The sequence below is a fragment of the Hetaerina americana genome, unplaced genomic scaffold (genome assembly GCF_022747635.1).
Source record: "Hetaerina americana unplaced genomic scaffold, ioHetAmer1.1.p SCAF_3, whole genome shotgun sequence".
Lineage (NCBI taxonomy): Eukaryota > Metazoa > Arthropoda > Insecta > Odonata > Calopterygidae > Hetaerina > Hetaerina americana.
This window is the reverse complement of record NW_027286874.1, coordinates 12,483,995-12,506,431: the sequence shown is the minus strand read 5'-3', so window position 1 is coordinate 12,506,431 and position 22,437 is coordinate 12,483,995. Positions and strand designations below refer to the sequence as shown.

General features: G+C 33.8%; 1 protein-coding gene across 1 annotated transcript in view; it reads left to right on the top strand.

The window, feature by feature from the left end:
• Nucleotides 1–21,938, top strand: part of pnut (septin 7-like protein pnut) — a 49,673-nt gene extending 27,735 nt beyond the window's left edge. The window contains exons 7-10 of the mRNA XM_071588581.1: nucleotides 1,101–1,266; nucleotides 12,531–12,666; nucleotides 13,619–13,782; nucleotides 19,713–21,938. Coding sequence (XP_071444682.1) covers nucleotides 1,101–1,266; nucleotides 12,531–12,666; nucleotides 13,619–13,782; nucleotides 19,713–19,761 — 515 coding nt within the window. The 3' untranslated portion in view covers nucleotides 19,762–21,938. The remainder of the gene's footprint in view (nucleotides 1–1,100; nucleotides 1,267–12,530; nucleotides 12,667–13,618; nucleotides 13,783–19,712) is intronic.
• The last annotated feature ends 499 nt before the right edge of the window (nucleotides 21,939–22,437 follow it).

Below are 22,437 nucleotides of genomic sequence, written 5' to 3'. Positions count from 1 at the left end.
CGATGCGCGTATGTGAAATGAAAATTGAAAAAATCCAAACATTTACGTACCTATGTACATAATAATTTAAAGATGAGTATCGCGAAAATAAATTAGTCTGGAAGCATTCCTTTCTAATTGCATTCTATTTTATACAGATATGCTACTGTTAGGTGGAGGAAAAAAAGGGATTCTTGTATGGTAAAAAGTGAAGGGACCCATGAAAAAATAAATGCTCTCTAAAATGGTCATGCATGGTCATGGGCATGCCACTGTTGGCTTGATTTGGAATGACCCTGAGTAGAAGTCAACCCTTAAAGAAAATGAGAAAGGGAAATAAGTTATAGGATGTCATGTCAAAGGATTTATTGTAAATTTAGATTATAAATATACGAGCCCTATTTTATTCGATTTGTGGATAATTTTTACTGTGTTCATTTTTTATGATGGTGACAAGAGTGTGATCGAGATTTTAGTAGCAGCTCTTTGAGATGGAGAGGCAAAAACCTGTCAACAGGGTTGTCTGGAAAGTGTGTTTGTTGAACAAAAAGTCACTCAGAAAAGGGGTGTTGGCAAAATGGTGTGTAGGCAAATGTGTCGAACAAAAGTAAAGTGAAGCAAAAAGGTGGGTCTGGAATTAAAGTACATTGGAAAAAAGTTACTGATTTGTATGAGGGAATGAGGCATTGGCAGAGATTGTTAGGGAATTAGGTTTTTTTTCTTATGTTTATCAAAAAATCACATAATTGGGTGAAAGGTTAAAGAATGGTTGGCCCATGTTGGTTTGTTTATGACTGTACTCAATGGCAAGTGTTTCAAAGTAGCCCATCCACTACTAGTTTTTCATGCAGGAGTGTTTCTGGCAGCAATAATCCCTAACAGTGAAGGATAAAACTGGGATCATCAAAATGCTTATGAAAGAAATACTGAACCCCAGAGTGCTACAGGTGCAGAAAATATCTGAAGCTGTTTAGAGTTAGTAAGCTGATGTTAAAGCATGTGATCAGTAATCTCCATTAATTGGTGACTCTAATTATTGACCATAGGTTGAGACAGGAGCTAATTTGATCATTGTGCATTTCCTATTGTTTCTTATCTCTCTTTCTCTTTTTTTCGTGCAGTGGAGAATTTGGAGCATTGCGACTTTGTGGCTCTTCGGGACATGCTTATTCGCACACACCTCCAAGATCTTAAGGATGTCACTAATAATGTACATTATGAAAACTATAGATGTCGAAAATTGGCTGGCCTTGGTAATGATGGAAAGCCGACACGTGTTTCCAACAGGTAAGTACTGCAAGCCTAACTTCAATTTTTGCTCATTAAACCTGCTATGTCCTTGTGTTATTGTTGTCTTGTCATTTTCCCTTGCCACAAGCTATTCACTTTACCCTCACTGAAGGCATGCAGCCCATTTTATTATTTCCATATGAATTTAACTCTTGAGCTTATGTGGTTGAGTGAACAGCATAGCATTTCATTAACCCTTTTATTCATCATTTGTTATTTTGAGCAATGGTCACTTTGTAATTTGATTTAAAAAATATTTTAGGAAATTTGATATGAAATATTATTCTGATTATTACGTGCATTTTATTGGGTGGGCTTATAGATATTACCTGGAATAAAACATTTTCAGATTTTTTTTTTACTTTCCATAATTTTAAAGTTGGTATCATAATGGAAGGATTTTAGTATCTGTCACAATATTAAGCCAGTCATAAACATTTTATTAATTCAACTTTTTAAATTAGTAATAATTTTTATCAGCTGAGGTTGCATTTTATGTTTATGGTAATTTCAGTTTGTTTATTCATTCACACTTATAAACCTGCACAACTGATGTGATAGTTGTAAGGGAATAGATCCCAATTACACTATGATAAATCTCACTTGTTGGAATATTATCAGTATGAGGGGAACCTACGAGGATGTTGCATTAAACGAAATAGTAAAAAAAGTCAAAGAAGCAAGTATTTAATGGGCATGGTATTTATTCAACTCTTAAATTTATTTAAATGTGTAATTGATTATAGTTCCCTTTCATCTTGCTGGCGGTCCCATGAATTGTTTTGACTTTTGTACTCAATCACCTTTCTAATTATGCTAGTTTTCTCTTATTTTCCCTTTAAAGGCCCTTATGGCATATGTGCTGAAAGTGATCCCAATTAGCTGTATTTTGATTGCAGTCATTAAGAGACCAAACCAGTGTGGCACAATAGTTGTTCCTTAAGGGGGGTTATATCCACTGCCTTTGAGCTGGCAAGATTAGATGTACTACCTTCCTGCTAACTGGCTGATTAGATGAATAATAGTTTTCAAATTAAGGACCGAATTTTTGTCATTTCAAGCTGGGTTAAATCACTTATAGACTTATAACAGTTGAAATTACCACCTTTGGTGTTCAGTTATGAAAAAAATAAGGAAATTGAATGATTTTGTTAATTTTTATGGTAATTGGTTCAAAAAGAGTACTGATGAGCTCATACAGTTCCATTTCCTACGGTCATTGTGTGATTTGAATCAATCTTTTGCCATAGGGTTTGCAGGTGAAAATACCACATACCAATCAATCCTTATCTGATCTCATGTTTCTAAATTTCATTATATCCACACACAGAACTTACTATTGTATCAGTGTGTCGTGCCAGAAATTCAACTTGTAATGTCTTGCATCTCCTTTTGAGTTGACTGATATGAATGAGAATAGGGGCACTACCCTTATTTAAATTGCAAACTTTCTATTGCTCAAATGAATAATTAGATGTGTTGTATTTGGTGGTAGCTGGGGTTCTCTCTCCATTGTGGGAGGCGTAATCCCAGGATTGTCTCTCCAATTAATCCAATCATTGTCCCCTTCCCTTTCCCCCCTCTCCCTCCCCCTTCTCTGTCACCCATGCTCTTGCTCCAATCTTCCTTGCCCATTCTTCAGTTTGTGCACCCAAGGAGTCGTGAACAGCTTCGTGACGGTCTGGTGAGTGATTGGAGTCTTGTTGTGTTGTCTTTGGGTTATTTCCCTCTCCCGTGATTGGGCGTTTCATTTGTTGTTTTCACACCTCATGGGAAGTTTGCGGGATGGATCAAAGTCTCCTTTGACTGAGGTCATTCACAGTGACAGGGTTGTTAGTAGACACGGAGTTGATGAGGAACTTCATGTTGGATACCATTGGGTTTGGGTTCATAATTTGTATTTTCTGGAGCTGCCATTCATGTTGATAGCTTTTTTGCTACTGTGGAATTAAAACGATGAATGTTTCATCACAGTGCATCGTTTCGCATGGCTGTTGTCTGTTTTTGTTGTGAACATATCATGGTCATCTTTGGCACCTCTTTTGGCATTATTTTCACCATAAATATATATTTACACTTCACATTTGGTAGAGTTTTTAGATTAGTGCAAAGCATGAGGAAATCATCCATGTCACTGCATGATTAAATCCTTATACCAAAAATTTCCACCATTATTTTAACTGAGACAGATGACCAAAGAATGCTTTTAAGTCATGATATTAGAGAGTTTATTTAGTGGAGCGTGACAGATTTGCAATTCTCTTAACCATCAATATATCAATGTATAGCATTCGACTTAAGCATGTTCATTTGCTCCTTCTAGTTTGAGATTTGCATTAATGTTGGTGCTTAAATTTACACAAAATATCTTCATTATCTTGTAAGATTCCTGTTTTGTTTCTGAGTGCAGTCTTTCTGTACCTTTCAGTTCAGATAGCTGTTTTTAAATTGTGTTAGGTAGTTATTCAAGTGTTGGCCCTTGTTTCTATAAACTTTGTTACATTTACCAAAGTGACCACAAAATTAAGATATCATTTCTTTCCATTGAAATCCTGTTTTGCACTTTGAATTTTACCATAATAGGTGTCTTTTATTGGTTTGCATGACATGAATACATTTCACTGCTATTTTTCTCAGATGATGATAGTGAAATACAAATTAGTTTCTTGAGAAGTCAATTGTTATTTTCATTGGTAGTAACTGTATTTAGCAATATAAATTTCAACGTTTCATGTTGTTGTTCAAATTAAAATATGTAATAGGAATGTTTTCCTTCTTCAGTATTGTAGGATTGTGTGTCGTGGGTTTTACTGTAAAGTTTATTACTAACTAGAACAGTTTTTTGTATTTCTTTTTTATTGCTGCCATCTTTTTTTCGGTAAATATTTTTTTAAAAAAGGGTATTTTCGAGAACTGTTAGGATATTATTATTGAAGAATAATAAGTGCAGATTATTTATTGATAATATTTCATGTAGGATCTTAAATTAATTCTTGGTTTAATTTTGGTTTCCATCCAATTTTTGAAATTTCTAAATTCATTTTAATTTGAACTTTTTAAGTTGCTGTATTCTCTAGGGCAAAATCATAAAGTAATATGAAGCATTTAGAACAAAATTTGTCTCTAAGTACTTTTTTTCCTCAAAAGCAAATAACACAGTGCTATTAAAATGAATTGCTTTAGTAATCTAGTTGCAACACTTCATAAGTAAGCATTTTGTACAAGCTATCATTTAACAGATACATGGGCCTACTATGAAATTGTTTTGATTCTATATTTGTATACTTGTTTCGACTTGCGTCAGCTGCATATATACCAGTACCTACATAATTTTTTGAAAACTTGAGCATTAGTTTGAATAAAAGTGTACATCTTGCATTATGACATTATAAGCTACATTCATAAGTCTTCTATTTGAATCTGATCCTGAGAATCAGTACAACCTGTCAATTGCTATATTTTTTTAAATGTTTGCCAGCAAATGTATGTAAGCCAAAATATCATCAATCCTAGGCTTTTATGTCATATAAGTTGACGAATTTTAATGAGGCAGATATTTTGGAATTTGCTAGTAAATTAATCGGTGTGCAAGGAGTTGCCAGAATGTTTAAAAGGCCCTGAAAATTATCATCAGGCATAAAGTTTTTAAAAGCTTAAAAATATGGAATTAGAGGCATAAATTTATCTCAACATGAAATTATGAAAAAAAATTAGTTCATATGTAGCATTTGCTATTTGGAATTAGGAAAAACATAATTTTCAGTTGTCTTGATGAAGAGTTTTCCAAAATTCAAGCTTTATAAATGTTTGGGAGCAAATCAACTCTCATTTACTACATGCCAATGGCAATGTTGCCACCTTGATTCTCTTGCCCATGGGTGTTTGAAGCTATTGTTATTAGGCCTAGAGAAATAATCCATTTCACAAACTAATCTAAATTCTTTGCATCAGTGATATTTAGATTAACGATTAGTTTTATTCCAAGGGCGATACGGCATTGGAACAGCAATCTGATTCACTGACACTCCAAAACACTTGCACAGAATAGCAAAATATTTTCTAGATTCCTAGTTCCAAATTTTTCCGGACAAGCACTTTGTATTTTCCCAGATTTTTCTCTCCCAAATGCTTGGGATCTAATAAGATTCATTCAGTGAATCATGCCTCATTTCTGCATGTGTCAATGGTACCACCAAAGTTTCTCCTGGTGTAGTTATGGTTTTTGCCTGGTCATGCATTCATAATGGCATATACCCAGCACAAACTGGTCTCCAGGATAAAAGGAGCATTGCTCTCATCTGGAATTTCTGATTATTATGCCATGTTACCAACTTCTTGAAAGAATTCAACCCCCTTGAACCATTTTTTGAGAATTTCATTCATTTTCCCTGATTTTTTTCCATTGCTTTCCTGAGTGGTTTTCAATCTGTTGAAGTGAAAATCACAATGCACCCCTAAAAAACCCATCAGGTACCTAAGTGGTATTATGCATCAAAGAAGTGAGCATGTCCACCATCTTGCCAATTGGTGAAATAGATTCATGTCATAGGTCTTGCCAATATTTAACTTCTCTGGAGTAATTCATGCATTTCTTCCTACTCTAATTGTTCTTTTAATCAATTAAATTGGCTGCCATTTACCATCTTTATCATGAAATTACCCATTTAATTGCATAAGTAGGACAACCATTCAACAAATTTTTAACCTTAATTATGACACATTAAAAATCGTTTCCAGTTTTGAGTTCATGTGACTGTGTCAATTTCTTTTGTCGTTTATATAGCTTTTGTGCATTTGCCGCTGATAGAACCATAACATTTTTCATTCTATCTTTGGAGCAATTATTCAAAGACAACATTTGTAGTTTTCTCTTTGAAATGGATCACTCACTTCATTTTTAGTTACATTGAATATATGCATGCTGAAATATGTTGGATAAAATTTCTGTGTAATTATGTGTGAACTGTTTGTGGTTCCATTGCAATCCAGAAATGTTAGTGGTTGTTGCATTTTAATTTAAAAAATTCAAGTATTTTCAATTTTACACAATTTCGTGATATATTTTTGTAAGGCTTAATAATTACACACTTAATGGAAAGATGGCAGAGCTAGGAATATGCTCTTAAGATGAGCAATCAGTATATCTATCAGTGCGTCAGATTAAGGCAAGTACAAATAATGAGTTATCATTTACTGTTAGATTAATGAAAAAGAGTTTGCTTTGGTTCTTCAAATATTGAAAAGTGGTTCAAACTCATTTCGGTGTCTAATACTACTAGGCTGACATTGCAGGTAACTGACAGTTAAAATCCATGTGTACAAGTATGTGATTTATGGAAAATATTATTGGTTACAATATTTTGTCAAATTGGGTATGAAGTCAATTTGAAAAGATGGAAACTATGTATTTTTGGGATTTCGTGTTTATTTTTCAATATAGTCTCATTTTAGGCTTATGAATTTTGCCCAACAATGTACAAAGTCAGTTAGTCCCTTGCGAATAATGTGTTGGTTCCAACTCTGAAAAATAAGTTTTGTTTCAACAATCACCTCAATCGAATGAATCCCTCCTCTTTCCGGAATATTTTTTTAATTTTGGAAAACAGTCAGTTGTCTGAGGGGCCCAAATTTTTATTGGAGGGGAAGAAGATAGGATTGAGTTTGAATTGTAACTCCGTCAATTATGCAGCTACAACTGCAGAGGAGAGAGGTGGTGCATTTTCATCGTTGGGAAGGACTTTTTTGTGGGCCAATTATGTACATTTTTTTCTGCTGTTCTCTTCGGAAATGGTCAAATAATGATATTGTGACCATTTTCCTAATATTCAAAGATTATTCTTGCGAATCCTTTTTTTTTCGCAGGCTTTTTTCAAATTCATTATTACTTATTTCATTATTATGTTATGTATTACAAAACCATTTTTGAGGTATTATAAATTAATTTGTTTCCCTAATTTAAGCATTTTAGGCAAATTAAAGCCCATTTTTCATTCATTTGTTTTGCACAAGTTCTTGGGTAGTTACATTGATAGCTTTTAAATTGTCTTAAAATTGAACATTTAGGGGATTAGTAACACTGATAGGGATTCCCACCCATGCTTTTACTATTTATCAATTCCTTCTCCTGTTCCTGAGGATGTACAGTATTTTTTTTTTGGCCAATTATAATGCTCCGCATTTTCATGGCAGTAAATTACAGCTATGAGTGGCTTGACCATTTAAAAGAGCACAACAGTGAATTTAGCCCATTGTATGTTAGTACCAAACCTACAGTATTATATTTTGACATTCAACTTCATTGTATGTTCTTTTGGTACATTCAAAACGCACCTTTTATTATCTTTAGGTAATGGCGCAGTTAGTGTGCATCAAAATTCAAATTTCTGTTTCACAATCCAATGGCAATACAATGTACTTCTTTGAACCTGGTAATGCAGCTTTGCATTACTTTATAATTATAAAAAATATTCTTGTTCCTGTAATTAAATATTATTCCTGCTGATCTAGCCAAAAGCAACTTTGATTCTGTAAAACCTGCAATTCGCAATTGTTCTGAAACCAAGAGATACACATATAGAGTGTAGAGATACACACATATAGTTTCATATAGAGTGTAAGTAATTTGAGCAGGTGATAGTGAAATGATCATGCAAGTAGAAATATGGCAGCTGGTCCTATCATTTGTCTCACCCTCCATGAGGTGTGGCATAAATGATTCCTATTTATATTTTAATTGTAATTTAAATATAACTGTGATTTTGGATAAAAGTCATCAAAATGAATGAGTCAGAAAAAACGAGTTTCATTCTATATAAAAAATATATATTCTTCCAACGTATAAAAAGGACTTGCTAACCTTAGCTATGTTTTTTATCTCTTTCACAAATAGATGAAAACTATTAATATATTCTTGATAAGTAATTTATTTCATTGTCTATAATGAAATGGAAACATTCTCATTTCATATGTGTCAGATGTATGCATCAGTACTCTACTTTATATTGGAAACAGTCACCAATCCAAGTTATGTACTATTTTACATTAAGTATATTTGTTTTTCAAAAAGTAGTCTGCAATAGATATTGATTAATGTCAGATATGGACCAAAAAGTTGCAACTCCAATGGTTGAATGATGACTACATATTGATTATATTCAATACTATTGCAATATCTTCCAAAGAGTGATAGCTATTTTGATGTGCTGACCAGTTGCAATCTCTTTCAGAATAGCAACCCTGGAATGCTTACACTATCAGCTTCCTAATCATTTTGCATGAAGTCATGGACCATTTTGACACATTTGTGTGTTTAGATTTTGTTTAAAAAGTTTTCAATTTTGTTGACTCTTTTCCTCCCTAAAGAGCATGACCAAATCGCTGGTGTTTTAAATACATAAGAACCTATTTTTTTAAAAGTGGCATAGGCCCTTGGACTCTGCAAATTGGAGCATAATTTTCGTGCTTTCTCACCATGTATATATATCCCACATCTTTGTCTAATCTGTGCGCTTGGTTTTGTCTGGTTCCTTGCATAAAAAGTGAATTTTAGAAGTCTTAAATGTAGAAATCATGGAGATATTATAAATCCTTGATAGCTTGCATGATATTCTATTATTATTCGACTGTCATTCGTTTTGACCAGGTAGATTAAATTCAGGGCTATCTCATTTCTAATCTGCATTTCTTGAAAAGATACTGTGAATTTTCCTGTATCATCAATCGTCGCCTTTGATTGTTGTTTTATTTTTAGTCTGTTGGTGATCGTCTTAAATGAATTTTTCTTATGAGGTCTAATATATTTGTAGCCGAGAGTTTGACTTGGAAGTAGTTACATTTCATGGAGTCTGGATATTTGTCTTTTCAAGAAAATAGAGGTATATCATATCTTGTATCCATCATACATTCCATTGTTATATTCAGTGGCAGCATAGTGGTTGTATGTTGTTTATCATGTTTACATAATTTAAATAACATAATTAAAGGGTTTGACGTTTATATAGAAATGCCTTATTGCATTTAAAAACTTCTGGGGAACGACGCACCTGTTGTTGATGTCTGTGAGGTAGTCGGGTCATGGTAAAACAGAGTGGTCACTCAATCACTTAATTGATTCCCATTATCAATTTGTCCCAATAATAATGCCTTCGATTGCTTGGAATCTGTTTACATATTTTTTGTGGTTCATCTCTCATCACTTTACGTGCCACTGGTATCACTGAAGTTGGTCTGCAGGTATAATTCAGTTTTTGCCAGGGTATGTGTATGTACTGACCTGTGGTTAACTTAAACTGATCTTAGCACTGAAAGAAATGTAATCAGGACTTTTTGATTCCCATACCATATTTAAGATTCATTTGTCAAATTTGTGACTTTTTCAAAGAATGTGGCCCATATTCGTGACTGTGGCCACCCTGTAAGAATTCCTCTTGACATACATCTGGGTTAGTGGAAGTTGCAGCAGTCATAGGTACATGCATACAAACATAAGGTCCATCTTAATTCCTGAGTCACTTTATAAAAGTGATGATTCAACAAAGTGATAATTCATATATGAAAATCCATAGAGAGAGGAACTTTAAATGAGATGCACTAATTTGTAAATTATGCATATATGAAATAAATAGGTTTATGCCTGCAATGCGTATTATTTAGGACAATTGTCATCATTTCATTGAGCATTAATCAATTAATGTGTTAGTTAAAACATTGAAATGTTTTTATGGAGAGTTGTTAATAATTTGAGTGAGTGATGAAATAAGTTATGTAGGAAATCAAATTTAAGTACTATTATTCCATTTGGTGGAATTTATAATTGCAGTTTAAAACCCTTGGTCGGCATATTTTGGTTTTCTAAATGCATTCCAATCTTGAGAAGAATTCTAATGGATGTATTTAAGGAAAAATTAAGATTTTTTATTGTTCTAAAAGATTTTCATGACTGTCCTGAGTACAACCGTAAATTAAATATTTTGGGCCATGGGAATTAATTTCCTCTTGAAAAATCATCTGATTATAGGTTAGTAGGAACCCAGTTAGTTTTATTTTACACTTACTTGCATGAAAAACATTGATGGTCTGATGTATGTGCTCATTCAGTTTGGACATCTGTGAGAATAAGGTGACTTAGATGGCCAAGGTCACAACCCTTGGTGCCTAATGACATGCTAGGATTTGCATATTGCAATCCTTTGAAGATTTAAAAAGACTGTGCCACCTCTGTATTTTTTTGTAGAAGTACATACCTTCTGCTCCCACCTCCAAATTCCAGAGGGAAGGTATGAATGCACCTAATGTAGTTGTTGGATGCTCATAATGTTATTGATAGAGGGTACAATCAGAATGTTTGGATATTGGTTTAAAATTTAAGCAGTTGGTTGCCACCCTATTCTGAGGCACCTATTCCCTAATTGGTTGGTATGTTCCTCATGACATGTGTAACAGGATAGATATGTGTTATACTTGAAAATGAACGGATAAGTGGTGAAAAAGGGGATACAAAATGGAATTATTAAGTTGTCAAGAGTGATGGGAAAGGAATGTTGTGGGACTTTGACATTGTGTAATTGCTTATGTGGGCTTACTCCAGTTTATTAGTCACAAGACACTTAGAACTGGCACACTGGTCATCCTGTTAATAATTGATCAGCAGAAAGTTTTCATGCTGGATGAAGGATGCACATCATGTCTAGATAGCTAATTAGCAGTGCTAACACTCCTTCAACTGGCTGTAACAGTAGGCAGATTCTAATTTGATCTTCTCAACAATATTATTTTGGCTGTTTATTTTCTATTCCATTTTTATTGGTCATTTCCAGCTGCATATTTGCATCATCGTCATATTAACTGAATAGTCCATTCAACTGTATTGTTCTTTGACACTTAACTTAAATTGTAGTGACATTTGATTTCCCACTGCATCAGAGCTAAGGAGTTCTTATGATGATGTAAGTTTTTAATGAGGTGATGATCATAATCAGGCTTTAGAAGAATGAATACATGTTAATGTAATATTCTTTCATATTTAGCCATTTTAACTTCATCACTGTAATTAGTTGTTCATCTGTCAACACATTTCGGCTTGTTCTTTCTTCAGCTGTCAGTCAATCTTCATATGATACAAAATAGAGCCTTGATTTTGAATTATTCAGCTCGTGACTGCTCTGGATTTGCTTTTGTCACAAATTGCCAGTGAAAGTAGTGTGAAATGTTTATTTGAAATAGCTGTGCATCTTTTGGGGTTGTCTTGTTGCATCTTAGCCCATTCAGGTATAATATTACATACTAAACACAAAATAAAGTAAGTTTTTGTCAATCCCTATGTTGTAATTAAATTAATGCTCTATATTGCACCTTTATTTTTTTCAGTTTACTGATATTGTTTTATTTTCAGTGGAAAGATTGATATTAACTTCTGTGATACCCTATTTCAAACAATTTGGTTCCTGTGATGCAAGGCCATATGTCCACTTCAAAAGTGGTCCAAAAAGAAGTAATAGGCGCTGTGATATAAAAAAAATAAAATCGATTGTGCAGAGAAAAATAATGATAACATGTTCAACTACCATTTTGAAATTCCTAAAAAAAACCTGTGTGTCTATTCCGGCATAATTTCCAGAGTGAAATCAATAAGCCAGATTAAAAGTCATACTGTGCTATTCATATTTTAAAACCTTAGGTTTTTTTCTTTCCAAGACATGTTGAATCACAATCCCCAAGTCAGATTTGTCATTTTTTTCTGGCTTAATGAGCTTATGCATGTGCATTACAGGTAGGAGCCATTTTACATAAAAGGCTTTTTTTTCATTCCTGAAAGGTTTCTTCTTGTAGCCTATAAAAATGTACTGTTGATATTTTATGCTCCAATATATTGCTCTGAAAGCTATCATCTTCATGCCTTATTTAACCTAATTCTTAGGTATTCATAATTTGAAATTGATGTCTATGTGTATATATGTGAAAATTTTAGTTTTTTTCAATGAATTTATAGCTTATATTCATTAAGTCTTCAGCATTCACATCTACAGGCAATTTATGCAAATAACTCTCCTGGTAAAGCAAAAATGTGTATATGCCCCATTTATTACTTGAGTCAAGCCAAGCATATTATTTGCGATTAGTTGTATATTTTTCAAAGTTGCTTGCTTGCTCTATAACTTTATAGATGTAATTATTATACATAAAAGCTTCATTATTAGTGTTCATTTAAGCTATGTAGATATGCCACAAGTGGGAATGGAATATGTGATATTCTCTTTGAGCAGGAACCCATTGGCTCAGATGGAGGAGGAGAAAAGGGAGCATGAGGTTAAGATGAAGAAAATGGAGAGCGAAATGGAGCAGGTGTTTGAGATGAAGGTGCGCGAGAAGAAGCAAAAACTGCGTGACTCTGAGGCAGATGTAAGTACAATCTTGGATGATGGATATGGAAAGATGATGCTTAAGTATGTACCTTCATTAATGTAAATAATATTATGGAAATACATAGGTCTGGTGAAAGACGTAAGCTTTTATTATTTGAATATCTAGTTTCATATTTCATCAGACCTCTTGAATGTAAAGATTTGTCTCCTGAAGAGTAAAAACCATGGAACAAACTTAACTCACAATGAGTGTAAGTAAATGCTCTTCAAATTTACAGGTTTACAAAGACTGAGGTCCTCATCTTTGGTGCTAATGAGTGACACGAATCAAGCTCAATGAGTATAAATGATCTGAAAAAGTAGCCTTTTGACTAAAGTAAATTTTGAGACGATAATTTTCATGTAAATTCCCATAAATTACTCCAATGAATCGAACCAATCAAGATCGGGGCTCGTTTTGTAACTTTTGCATCTTATTGAAATTTTTCTTGTTTCATTAGACCTTCTCATTGGAACTGATTTCTTCAAGAATGAATGCTATAATTCCTTCTGTGCATACTATGTAGCTTTGCAAAAATGTTAGTTCCATGAAAAATATTTCATTGATATATTTATATGAACAGATCTTAAGGTACCTATATTAAAGCCATTAATTCAAAAATATTTTCTTAATGATAATTTTTACCATGCAACACAAGATAGGTTAATGTATAATTTTCAATCAGTCATCTCTAAAAAACAGTGAACTATCAATAGTAGCTAGGCTAGTAGCAATTAAGGCAAATGAAAAGTGGTGTGGTAGTAGATATCACATTTAAAAATTCTTCAGTTTTTAACCTAAAATAACCTTTATGTAAACATAGAATACTTTTAAAATAGTATTGCATTAAAATTCCAGTTTAAAATAGTGCGATTCATCTGAAGTTAATTCCATAAAGTAAAAGAAGATTTTTAAAAATTTTTATTGCATATTTTGCTATTCCTCACAGCTTCAAAGAAGGCATGAGGCAATGAGGAAGGCATTAGAGGTGCAGCAGCAGGAGCTAGACGAAAGGCGGAAGCAGTTTGAGAAGGAAAAGGCATCGTGGGAGTCAGCAAATGGTGTCACGCTTGATGAATTGAGGAGGCGCTCACTTGAAGCTAATTCCAAAGAGTGAGTTGTGTTGATGTCGTAAATTTACATTTGCGTTGACATCCCTTAGTGCGGAATAAAAAAATGTTTTATTGGCAGCTATTTTATGAAGTTGGAAAATTTATTTTGTGGTCATTTTTGCTTGGAATCTTTCACTTGTGAAAATGTATTTTGAGCCAATAATTTCATTTTTTTAAACAAATAAATAGTGCCTGTATTTCCCTCCGCTATTTATTGCTCATTAGTCTACATTTTACTGTTAGTTTAACTTATGATGCATGTGTAAATCACCAAATTAAAGTGGTGGTCGACGAACTGCCTGGTAGACTGAATTCTTGATTCCTAATAATAAAATTTTTGCTGTGCTTCATTCTTTAATTGTGGATTTCATGTTTATTTATTATGGTAAACTGCTACATAGGTGATAAAGTGACCAAACAACCTACTAGCAATGCTGCATATATATTCTCCAGTCATAGCATTGGAGTGAATTTTCAATATAGAGAAAATAAAATATGTGATAGCTGCGAGATGGGTGGAAGCAACTCCAATTGTTGAACCTTATGGAAGTGGCAAGAGTTAATTATACAATTTACTACTTGTAATTGTGTGAGTTGAATGTAGTGCCAGGTATTCGATTGTGCATATACAGTGTGAACTTACAATGCATATTCATGAAAACACCTTTTAATAACTGTGACTTTAGTTTTCAAGCTGGACATTTTAGTGTATTCATTCAGAGATTTTGATGGAGTGAATTCAGTGAGCTTGGCAGGTTTCTTAGGTTTTCATTGTGGATTGGATTGACAAGATATTCAATTGTTCGACCATTTCCAATCCAAGTCAACAAATGTGGCAAAAACCTTAAAAGCATGCAGAGCTCACTGAATTTACTCATAAAATGAGCAAGACATTTAAAAGCAGTTTAATGGACTTAAAGGATACTCCCTTTCAAGATTTGCATTTTTGTGGAGCATGTTAAAGCTCTGCAAATTGACTTCAGAAATCTCTTTTGTTCAAACTGTCTTTATTTCTGCTGTGAATGCAAGGGTTTTCAGTTATGTAAAATGTATATTAATTCTAAAATCTGAGCATATGAGGACTTTTTTGCCAGGACAATTATTCTGAATTTTTTACCCTCTTCAATTTAATTTTTTCCCACTCTTACCTTGAAACTGACACATATCTATAACATCTCAAACTTTTGGCATCTTGAGGTAGTAACTTAGGCAAGATTTCATAATTTTGATTACCAGGAAACACCATAATATTTTTGTGAGCTTTGTACTATTTTTCTACTTATCAACCCAATCTTTAAAGTGAAAAATACACAAAATTAGTCACTTTGTAAGAATAATTAGAAATATTTGGAATGTAACTGTTGAATTGGTTTATGAAAAATTTATAAAAGCTTGAGGAGGGATTAGAGTACCTTACTGTTAAAGGGAGGTAGTAAGGTAGCAGTTGGTTGGCCATTCATTTATTTGACTGTTAATGGCTCCACATTTTAGAGTATTCCTTATTGGAAATGCTGTGTGCTAGAACTAATTGAAAAACTTGATTGTTGAATACCACACCAAAGATAATTCATTTCATATGAGGAAATAAGTAGTTTTTCCCTGCAATGTGTCGTATTTTGGACCTCTTGATTCATGATTGTGTGAGGGTATGCCTGAAGGTTGGGTCTTATACTTGGAACTTTTCAGCTAATTAGTAATTTATCTGGAAATATGCATGATGTTGAGAAATAGAGATGAAGGTAAATATTATTAATTAGTAATTTGCATTACTGCTATTGTTGTGATGAAATATGTTGACAAAAATAATGAATTGATATATTTTGCCCAGAATTTGATTCAAAAGTACTTTCAAACAATGACAGCTAGAGAGACGTTGGCCTGAATTATTAAATTGGGAAATTTTAAATAATATTTGAAGAATATCTGCTTACTGTGCTACCAATTCGGATTTTAATTCTTCATGGCTCAAGGTGAAATATACTTGTGGATGTGTTTTGCAATAACATTTTTCAAACTTCCACAAAATTACAGCAATTCAGTATTAACAGTAAATACTAGTAAAGGACAATAGGGCATCAAATTTTAAGAGAAATCATTAAGGTGATGCTACATTATCTTCACTGTATTCTTTTATTCATTCACTTGTTTTCAAAGGCAAGAGAACAATTTTGCGAGTGTTAAGTCATATTTGGTAATAATATTGTAAAAAGTAGATGAAAATGAGTAACAGTATGGTGCATCAATTCATATTTATAACAATACAATACATATCAGCATCATGTACACGTATAATATACTAGTCATTCAAAAATAATATAAGCAATGTATGAAAAAGAGTGCAAAAATAAACAATAATTAATAGGGAAAACACTGTATCAGTGTAAACAGTGTAAAAAACACAGTGTACAATGAAACAGTGTAAAAAATTTTATTCAAAATATTTGAAGAGGCTGAAATGATGTTGAAGAGTCCTGTAAAGCAGTGTTATGTCGTCAGACATTGCAATTCACACAGAAATGAAACAAAAAGTACAACGTTTAGAGGACATCAATTCAGAAATTTTGAGCCTATGAAAATTTTCTGAGAAGTTAAAAGCCCATGGTGGTTGTTTTCAGTTTTTCTAGTGTGTGATAAGGGAGTTAAAATCATAACTGGAACTAGGGTAATCAATCAGCTGACAAAGAACGAGGGTCCTTCTATTTCAAAGCTGTGGTGTGACTGCGAATAATGCTTACTTAAATACTTCATGTTGTAGCCATTGTAAGTTTTTGATATTAAGTACTTGGCGACATCGCACAGATTTACAAAATCTCCATGCTGTTGTAACAAAATTTTCTTGCTGTAATATACTACTTTTATTAAGTGGTGTGTATAGGTTAAGATAAAACACCCTGAAAATCATTTATCCAAAAAAGTTTTCAATGATACTTCCCTTATCATATTTAATATTTCTTGGAATAACATTTTATTGAAGTTTCTCTGAAAGAATCAAATTTTACAAAAGATATTTGTAATACGAATAGTGTGGTTACAGATTTGTACAGAGCAGCAGTTTTCACAATTAAATGTGTGTGCCTGCCTGATTCGGCGGCATTGTGTTCATTTATTTCCCTAATATATATCATTTCCAGGGAAAATGGGAAAAAATCTCAGACTACCTATTACTCAGACTACGATTAATTCGTATTGAGTTGCCGAGGAAGTAAAAACTACCAATGAAGGAAAAAAATGATGAAATTATAGCCATTTTACTCCGAAATACATTTAAAATGTGAACTCACTACTACCTAAATAAATTAATACAGTGATTTAAATAATGCTGTTGATTTAATACTTGATGCCTTACTGCTAAAGAAAAGGGGAAAGCAGCAGTATCCAAGCAACAATAGGTTTAATTTTGTAGAATCCAAAGCACTACTCAAGATGATTAACAAAAGGATGGTGAAGAGTCCAAATGTCCAGTCCTAGGGTGTAGTTCAGTTTGGGTTCTGCAAAGGGAAGAGTATGCATGATTAAATTTCAATAATAAGGGTGCTTTAGAAAGGGTATTTTAGGACGTATTTGTAAGCTTAGTGGATTTTTGAGGACTGGAGTGAAAGTGGACTGGGCTGGACTGAAGTGAAAGTGAGTGGATCAGTGTTCATATCAAATTTGAGGATGTTCAGGAAACCATTCAGCCGAATGATTACAATCATTACTTAGCACATGGTCGAATCGGTGTGATTAGTATGAGATGAGGAGTAATCAGAAGAAAATTAAGGTACTGAGATTCTCAAAAAGTAGGAAGGCTAAGATTAATATTAGACTAATTCCAAAGAAACTGCGGGAGATGCCGCAACAGTAACTTTTAAGGAAGTCATCCCCTAATGTGCATTTCAATGCAACAATTTCAGAGTGTAAAAATCATTCGCCTTGACTGGGATTCGAACCCAGATCCCTCAATATCCGGTCGAGTGCTTTAGCCACCGGTAGCTTAAGTGGCTAAAGCACTCGACCGGATATTGAGGGATCTGGGTTCGAATCCCAGTCAAGGCGAATGATTTTTACACTCTGAAATTGTTGCATTGAAATGCACATTAGGGGATGACTTCCTTAAAAGTTACTGTTGCGGCATCTCCCGCAGTTTCTTTGGAATTTGTCAAAGTATAAACCCCAAATGTGTTTAAAAGTTGGCTTTAACCTCGTGGACTGTGGCGCGTTGTGCACGAATACGAATGCCTGTGACATTGTATGTACGACATTTCGTCACAACATCTAGTTCCTTTAAAAGCCCCAAAATTTCAGAGTTTAAGAGGATGCCTCAATAGCTTAACTGGCTAAAGCACTCGACCTGACATTGAGGGATCCGGGTTCGGATCCCGGTCAAGGCAAATAATTTTTACACTCTGAAATTGTTGCATTAATATTAGAGTCAGGAAGACATTAATTAAAACGCTTAGAGTAAAAGAGTAAGTTAATTGTAATGAAAAGACTCTTGGAAACTTAAATAATGAGTGTAGTTGTTTATGGCTTGGAAACTAGGGCATTTGAGGCAAGAGAATAAATTAAGATCGAAATTTTTCTAGACGTGGGTGGATAAGAATAGAGAAAATAAAATTGACAAAAAGTAAAACCAATAATGAAAGTTCTAGGCATGGTCGGGCAAGAGAGGGACAACTGTGCGGAGAAGTTCAAAGTAGGTAGGATAAGTGGATGCGGGAGATACTGAGAGGTAATTGAATGCTGAAGACTGTGATAGAGGGGAGAATGCTGGGAAAACAAGGAGGGAGGAAAAGAATAGTCATTTTGGATTTAATGAAGGGAGCTAAAAAGCATGCTGAGCTGAAGAACATATTGCAATATGCTGTATGGGTTTAAAGGATATTTTTTGCAATGCTAGTTAGATCTTAGGGGAACAGGAGTGTGCAATGCCAGGGTCCATCAAAAATCTACCCTTAAGTCGTTACACTGCTGCTAGTAATAAATAACAACCTTAATTACACATTTACATAGAATGAATGAATACATGTATTCCCTTTGTGATAATCCAGAAACCTGGTAATGGCTGTAGTTCATGTACATATGAAAATAGACAGTCACCTCTCTGTACTGCCAATAAGTTGACTGTTATATATCTCAGTTAAAGTTAATGAATTATCTCCTCGTGACAAGATTATGTGCTCAATGGGTAAGCAGAAAATTTTACTGAATAAGCCATTACACTATGAATGAATGGTATATAATAGTTAAGAGAGTGATTTTAACCGAAGAGTATATCCTTGGTTCTAGATTTCTCTTTTGTCCAGCGTACAAAAAACTCAGGATGATGCCATACTTGTTCAGTTAGTAAAACATATTGAAACACCATAATATAGAGTAGCTCTTCAGTCAGGAAAATGAAAGCTAGAAAAAGTCAAGGATAGAATATAGTATATAGAAATTCTGGATGAGGACAGTCCTTTCAGCTGTGAGACTTTCATATTTGGTGTGCCCGTCTATTATTTTGGCCTTGGCAAAAACCAAGAATATATATTATTGTCACAACTAGAAATCTGTGTGCAACTATTTTACTGCTTAGGAAAAATTACCAGTGCGATCCCATTCACCTTTGGTACATCGGGGCAATAAGTTATTACTTCTTGATTAACTCACTGGTCCAAACAGAAGTGAACACATTATGTTGTGCTTGACTTACTGTGTTTAGAATTATGTATGGACAGTTTTGACAGAATGACCAGTATTTAAAATAATGTTACAAAATAATTGGAAACACTGAAATCAACTCATATCTAGTGCTTTTTTAAACTTGGAAATTGTGGACCCCATTTCCAATAATGTGTTTAGAGGCTCTTAAATTATGTATATTTTGTGAATGAAGTGACCACTTTCTTTAAGTGTCTTTAGTGGTGATGTGACAATAATAAAATTGCTCTCTTACTTGTTTGTTTGCAGGGCTGTTGATGGCAAAGAGAAGAAGAACAAGAAGAAGGGGCTTTTCTAGTGGCTTCCAAGTGGAGTGTTCAGTGAATTGCTCTCTCCGACACATCCGCTAGAGAACAATGCAAGCTAGCCCTCCCAGAATACAAATCTCTCTATCTCTCCCTTTCCCCCTAAATATGAGTTTCTGTGCCCACCCGCCAAGACGCCTCATCGCCTGTGTCTCTCTACAGTGCTCCAAAGAGTGATGGTGGTGGTGTGATGAATGCAGGAATTTGGAGGGTGGATTTAGTGGGGAATAATATGGAATCAGTGGCCGATCTCCTGTGTTGATATGGTTAAGCAGGATGTTTGGGGCATTTTTTTGTCTGTGTGTGCATGTACCGAAGCCTGGGAAGACCCCTTTGTGCTGAATCCTTGTATTTTGCACTTAAATACATCAGCTTGTGAGAGAGTGAAAAAGCATGACCACAATGACCCCTTATCCCTTTAAACCATTCAGAAATTACCCATTTTCTCCTTGAAGGAACCTTAAATATATATATTCATGGCAGCAGTGAGTGCTGCCAACTTAAGATCTGTGGTGTCTACAGTGCCATTTCGTGACCAACTATTTTGCTGGTGTTGCATGATGATGGAGTGAGGACACAATTTTCCAGGGACTGCCCCAATGGCATCAACTCCAGTGCACTTTTACTTTCTTGCCTGATTGCATACCTACCAGATGTTCCTAGATTTAATTTGGCATCCTCAGAGAAATTACTCCATAGTTTTCCTGTACATATCTCTCAATCCCTTTGTATATTTAATACCTTGGCTGTCATTCAATTTTTGATTCTGTGGACTTGAATTGACTGTTATGTGGGAATTTGGTGCCACCCGAAGTAAATCTAAGTGACTCCAATTTGTGCCAATCCATTTTACTACATAGTGAATATGATTTGTTGGTTGAATGTTATTCATAGTGATTCACTATTATTTTTAAATGATAATGTAAGAAGACATTGTAATGCAGTATAATAGTTTATAAGAAGTTCTGTTGAAGTACAATTTTTGTACAAGTATACTTCTAAATATAGGATTTGATCAGACTTTATGAATAATTTACTTGAGAGAGTAAAACATTTTGGACTGCATTCATCGTGTCATAGTGATGTCTAAAAGTCTTAGTTAATTAAATTGATGTTTGATCGGTTCCTTAATCACGTCAGACAAGCTGGGTGAATACTTTGGGATCAAGTTATTAAAGCTAATTCATGAATGTTTTTGATTGTTAATGTTATGCAGTTAATTTACTTATCTCTCATGACAAAAGTTTTACTAGTGATTTAGATGGCTTTAGCTATCAACATACAATATCTGTATGCCAAAATATAACCTCATGCATTTGATATGCAGTTTACTGCCACTCTTCAAAAAATATGACTCATTTCAAAGTCTTATACTGTTAAAACTGTATGGTTTTTCTTAACATTTAAATTGCCTTCAAGTTTTGGGCATTTTCATAAAGTAATTAAAGAATGCCTAAAATTTTTGTTTTTAGCCAGATGAAAAATATTGATATGCATACTTCATTTTACCTTGAGTGTGTTCTCTCCTAGATCATGTCATTATATTTTCATAACAATGCTTATTTGCTTGCACTTAATAATAATAATGACTGTGGCTTCTCTTCATCCTGGAAAGGAGGGAAATTTAATCTGAATCATGCCAACTTACATTTAAATCCACAGTAATTAACCCAAAGGTTGGTTTGACACTCTCAAGAAAAGTTTTCAAGCTTGAGAAAAAACAGCCTCCATTTTTCAAGACTGCCAACACCATATTAGGTAATTTATACTTGATCTATTGAAGTCCCTCTCTGTAGCTTAATGGTAAAGACAAGAAAAATATTATGAGTAGTCTTTGTTGGCAACTACTGTCTTGACCACTTAATATGTCAAAGGAGTCAGCCATGAAAGCATTCCAATCTAATAATTAATTTTAATAAAGATACTTGTATTAATAGAAATTATAAATTCATATTCTTTTACTGTCCTTAGCACCTTTTGTGAACAGTTTTTTCTGCTTTACCTCGTTATTCCTTTTACAAACGAATGACCGGTATTGATAAACCAAATATTTTCTTTTATATTTTAATAAAATGATCCCATTTTCATTGATTTTTTGTTAATGTGATTTGAAAATTTTCCTGTCAGATTGTATATTTCTATCAGAATAAAAAAATGATCAATGCTGAAAGGCTTTTAAATAGTTATTAAGTTAGAGTGACATCATCACTGTCTTAATATTATTTTTCAAATTCTCCAAAATTTTTTGTACCAAAGAAACTATATCATACATGCATATATGATATTGGTTGACAGAAATTACTAAATTTATTCTCATGCAGCCCTCATATCTACTAACACCTTGAAAAATCTAGGAATGTCCATGGTTATGAGATATCGTGGGATTTTCCCTAATTTTTTGTTATGACATGGGGTACTGAAAGTTTTGACTGGGCATCTTACTGCTTTACTTCAAATTAGGAAGTTTTTGCTTCGGGAAATGGATAGCATATTGTGAGCAGAGATGCCATGCAGACAGTGTCTCTGCTTAAAAAGAGTGACACTTCCGTGGCTAACAACTAGCTGCAGCAAATTCATTCACCAAATATTCTAAATCGTTTACAATTGTTTCGTTTGTTTTCTACAATCAGGTCTTGAGTACTTTCATTTGGAAAAAAACATTAGGGTGC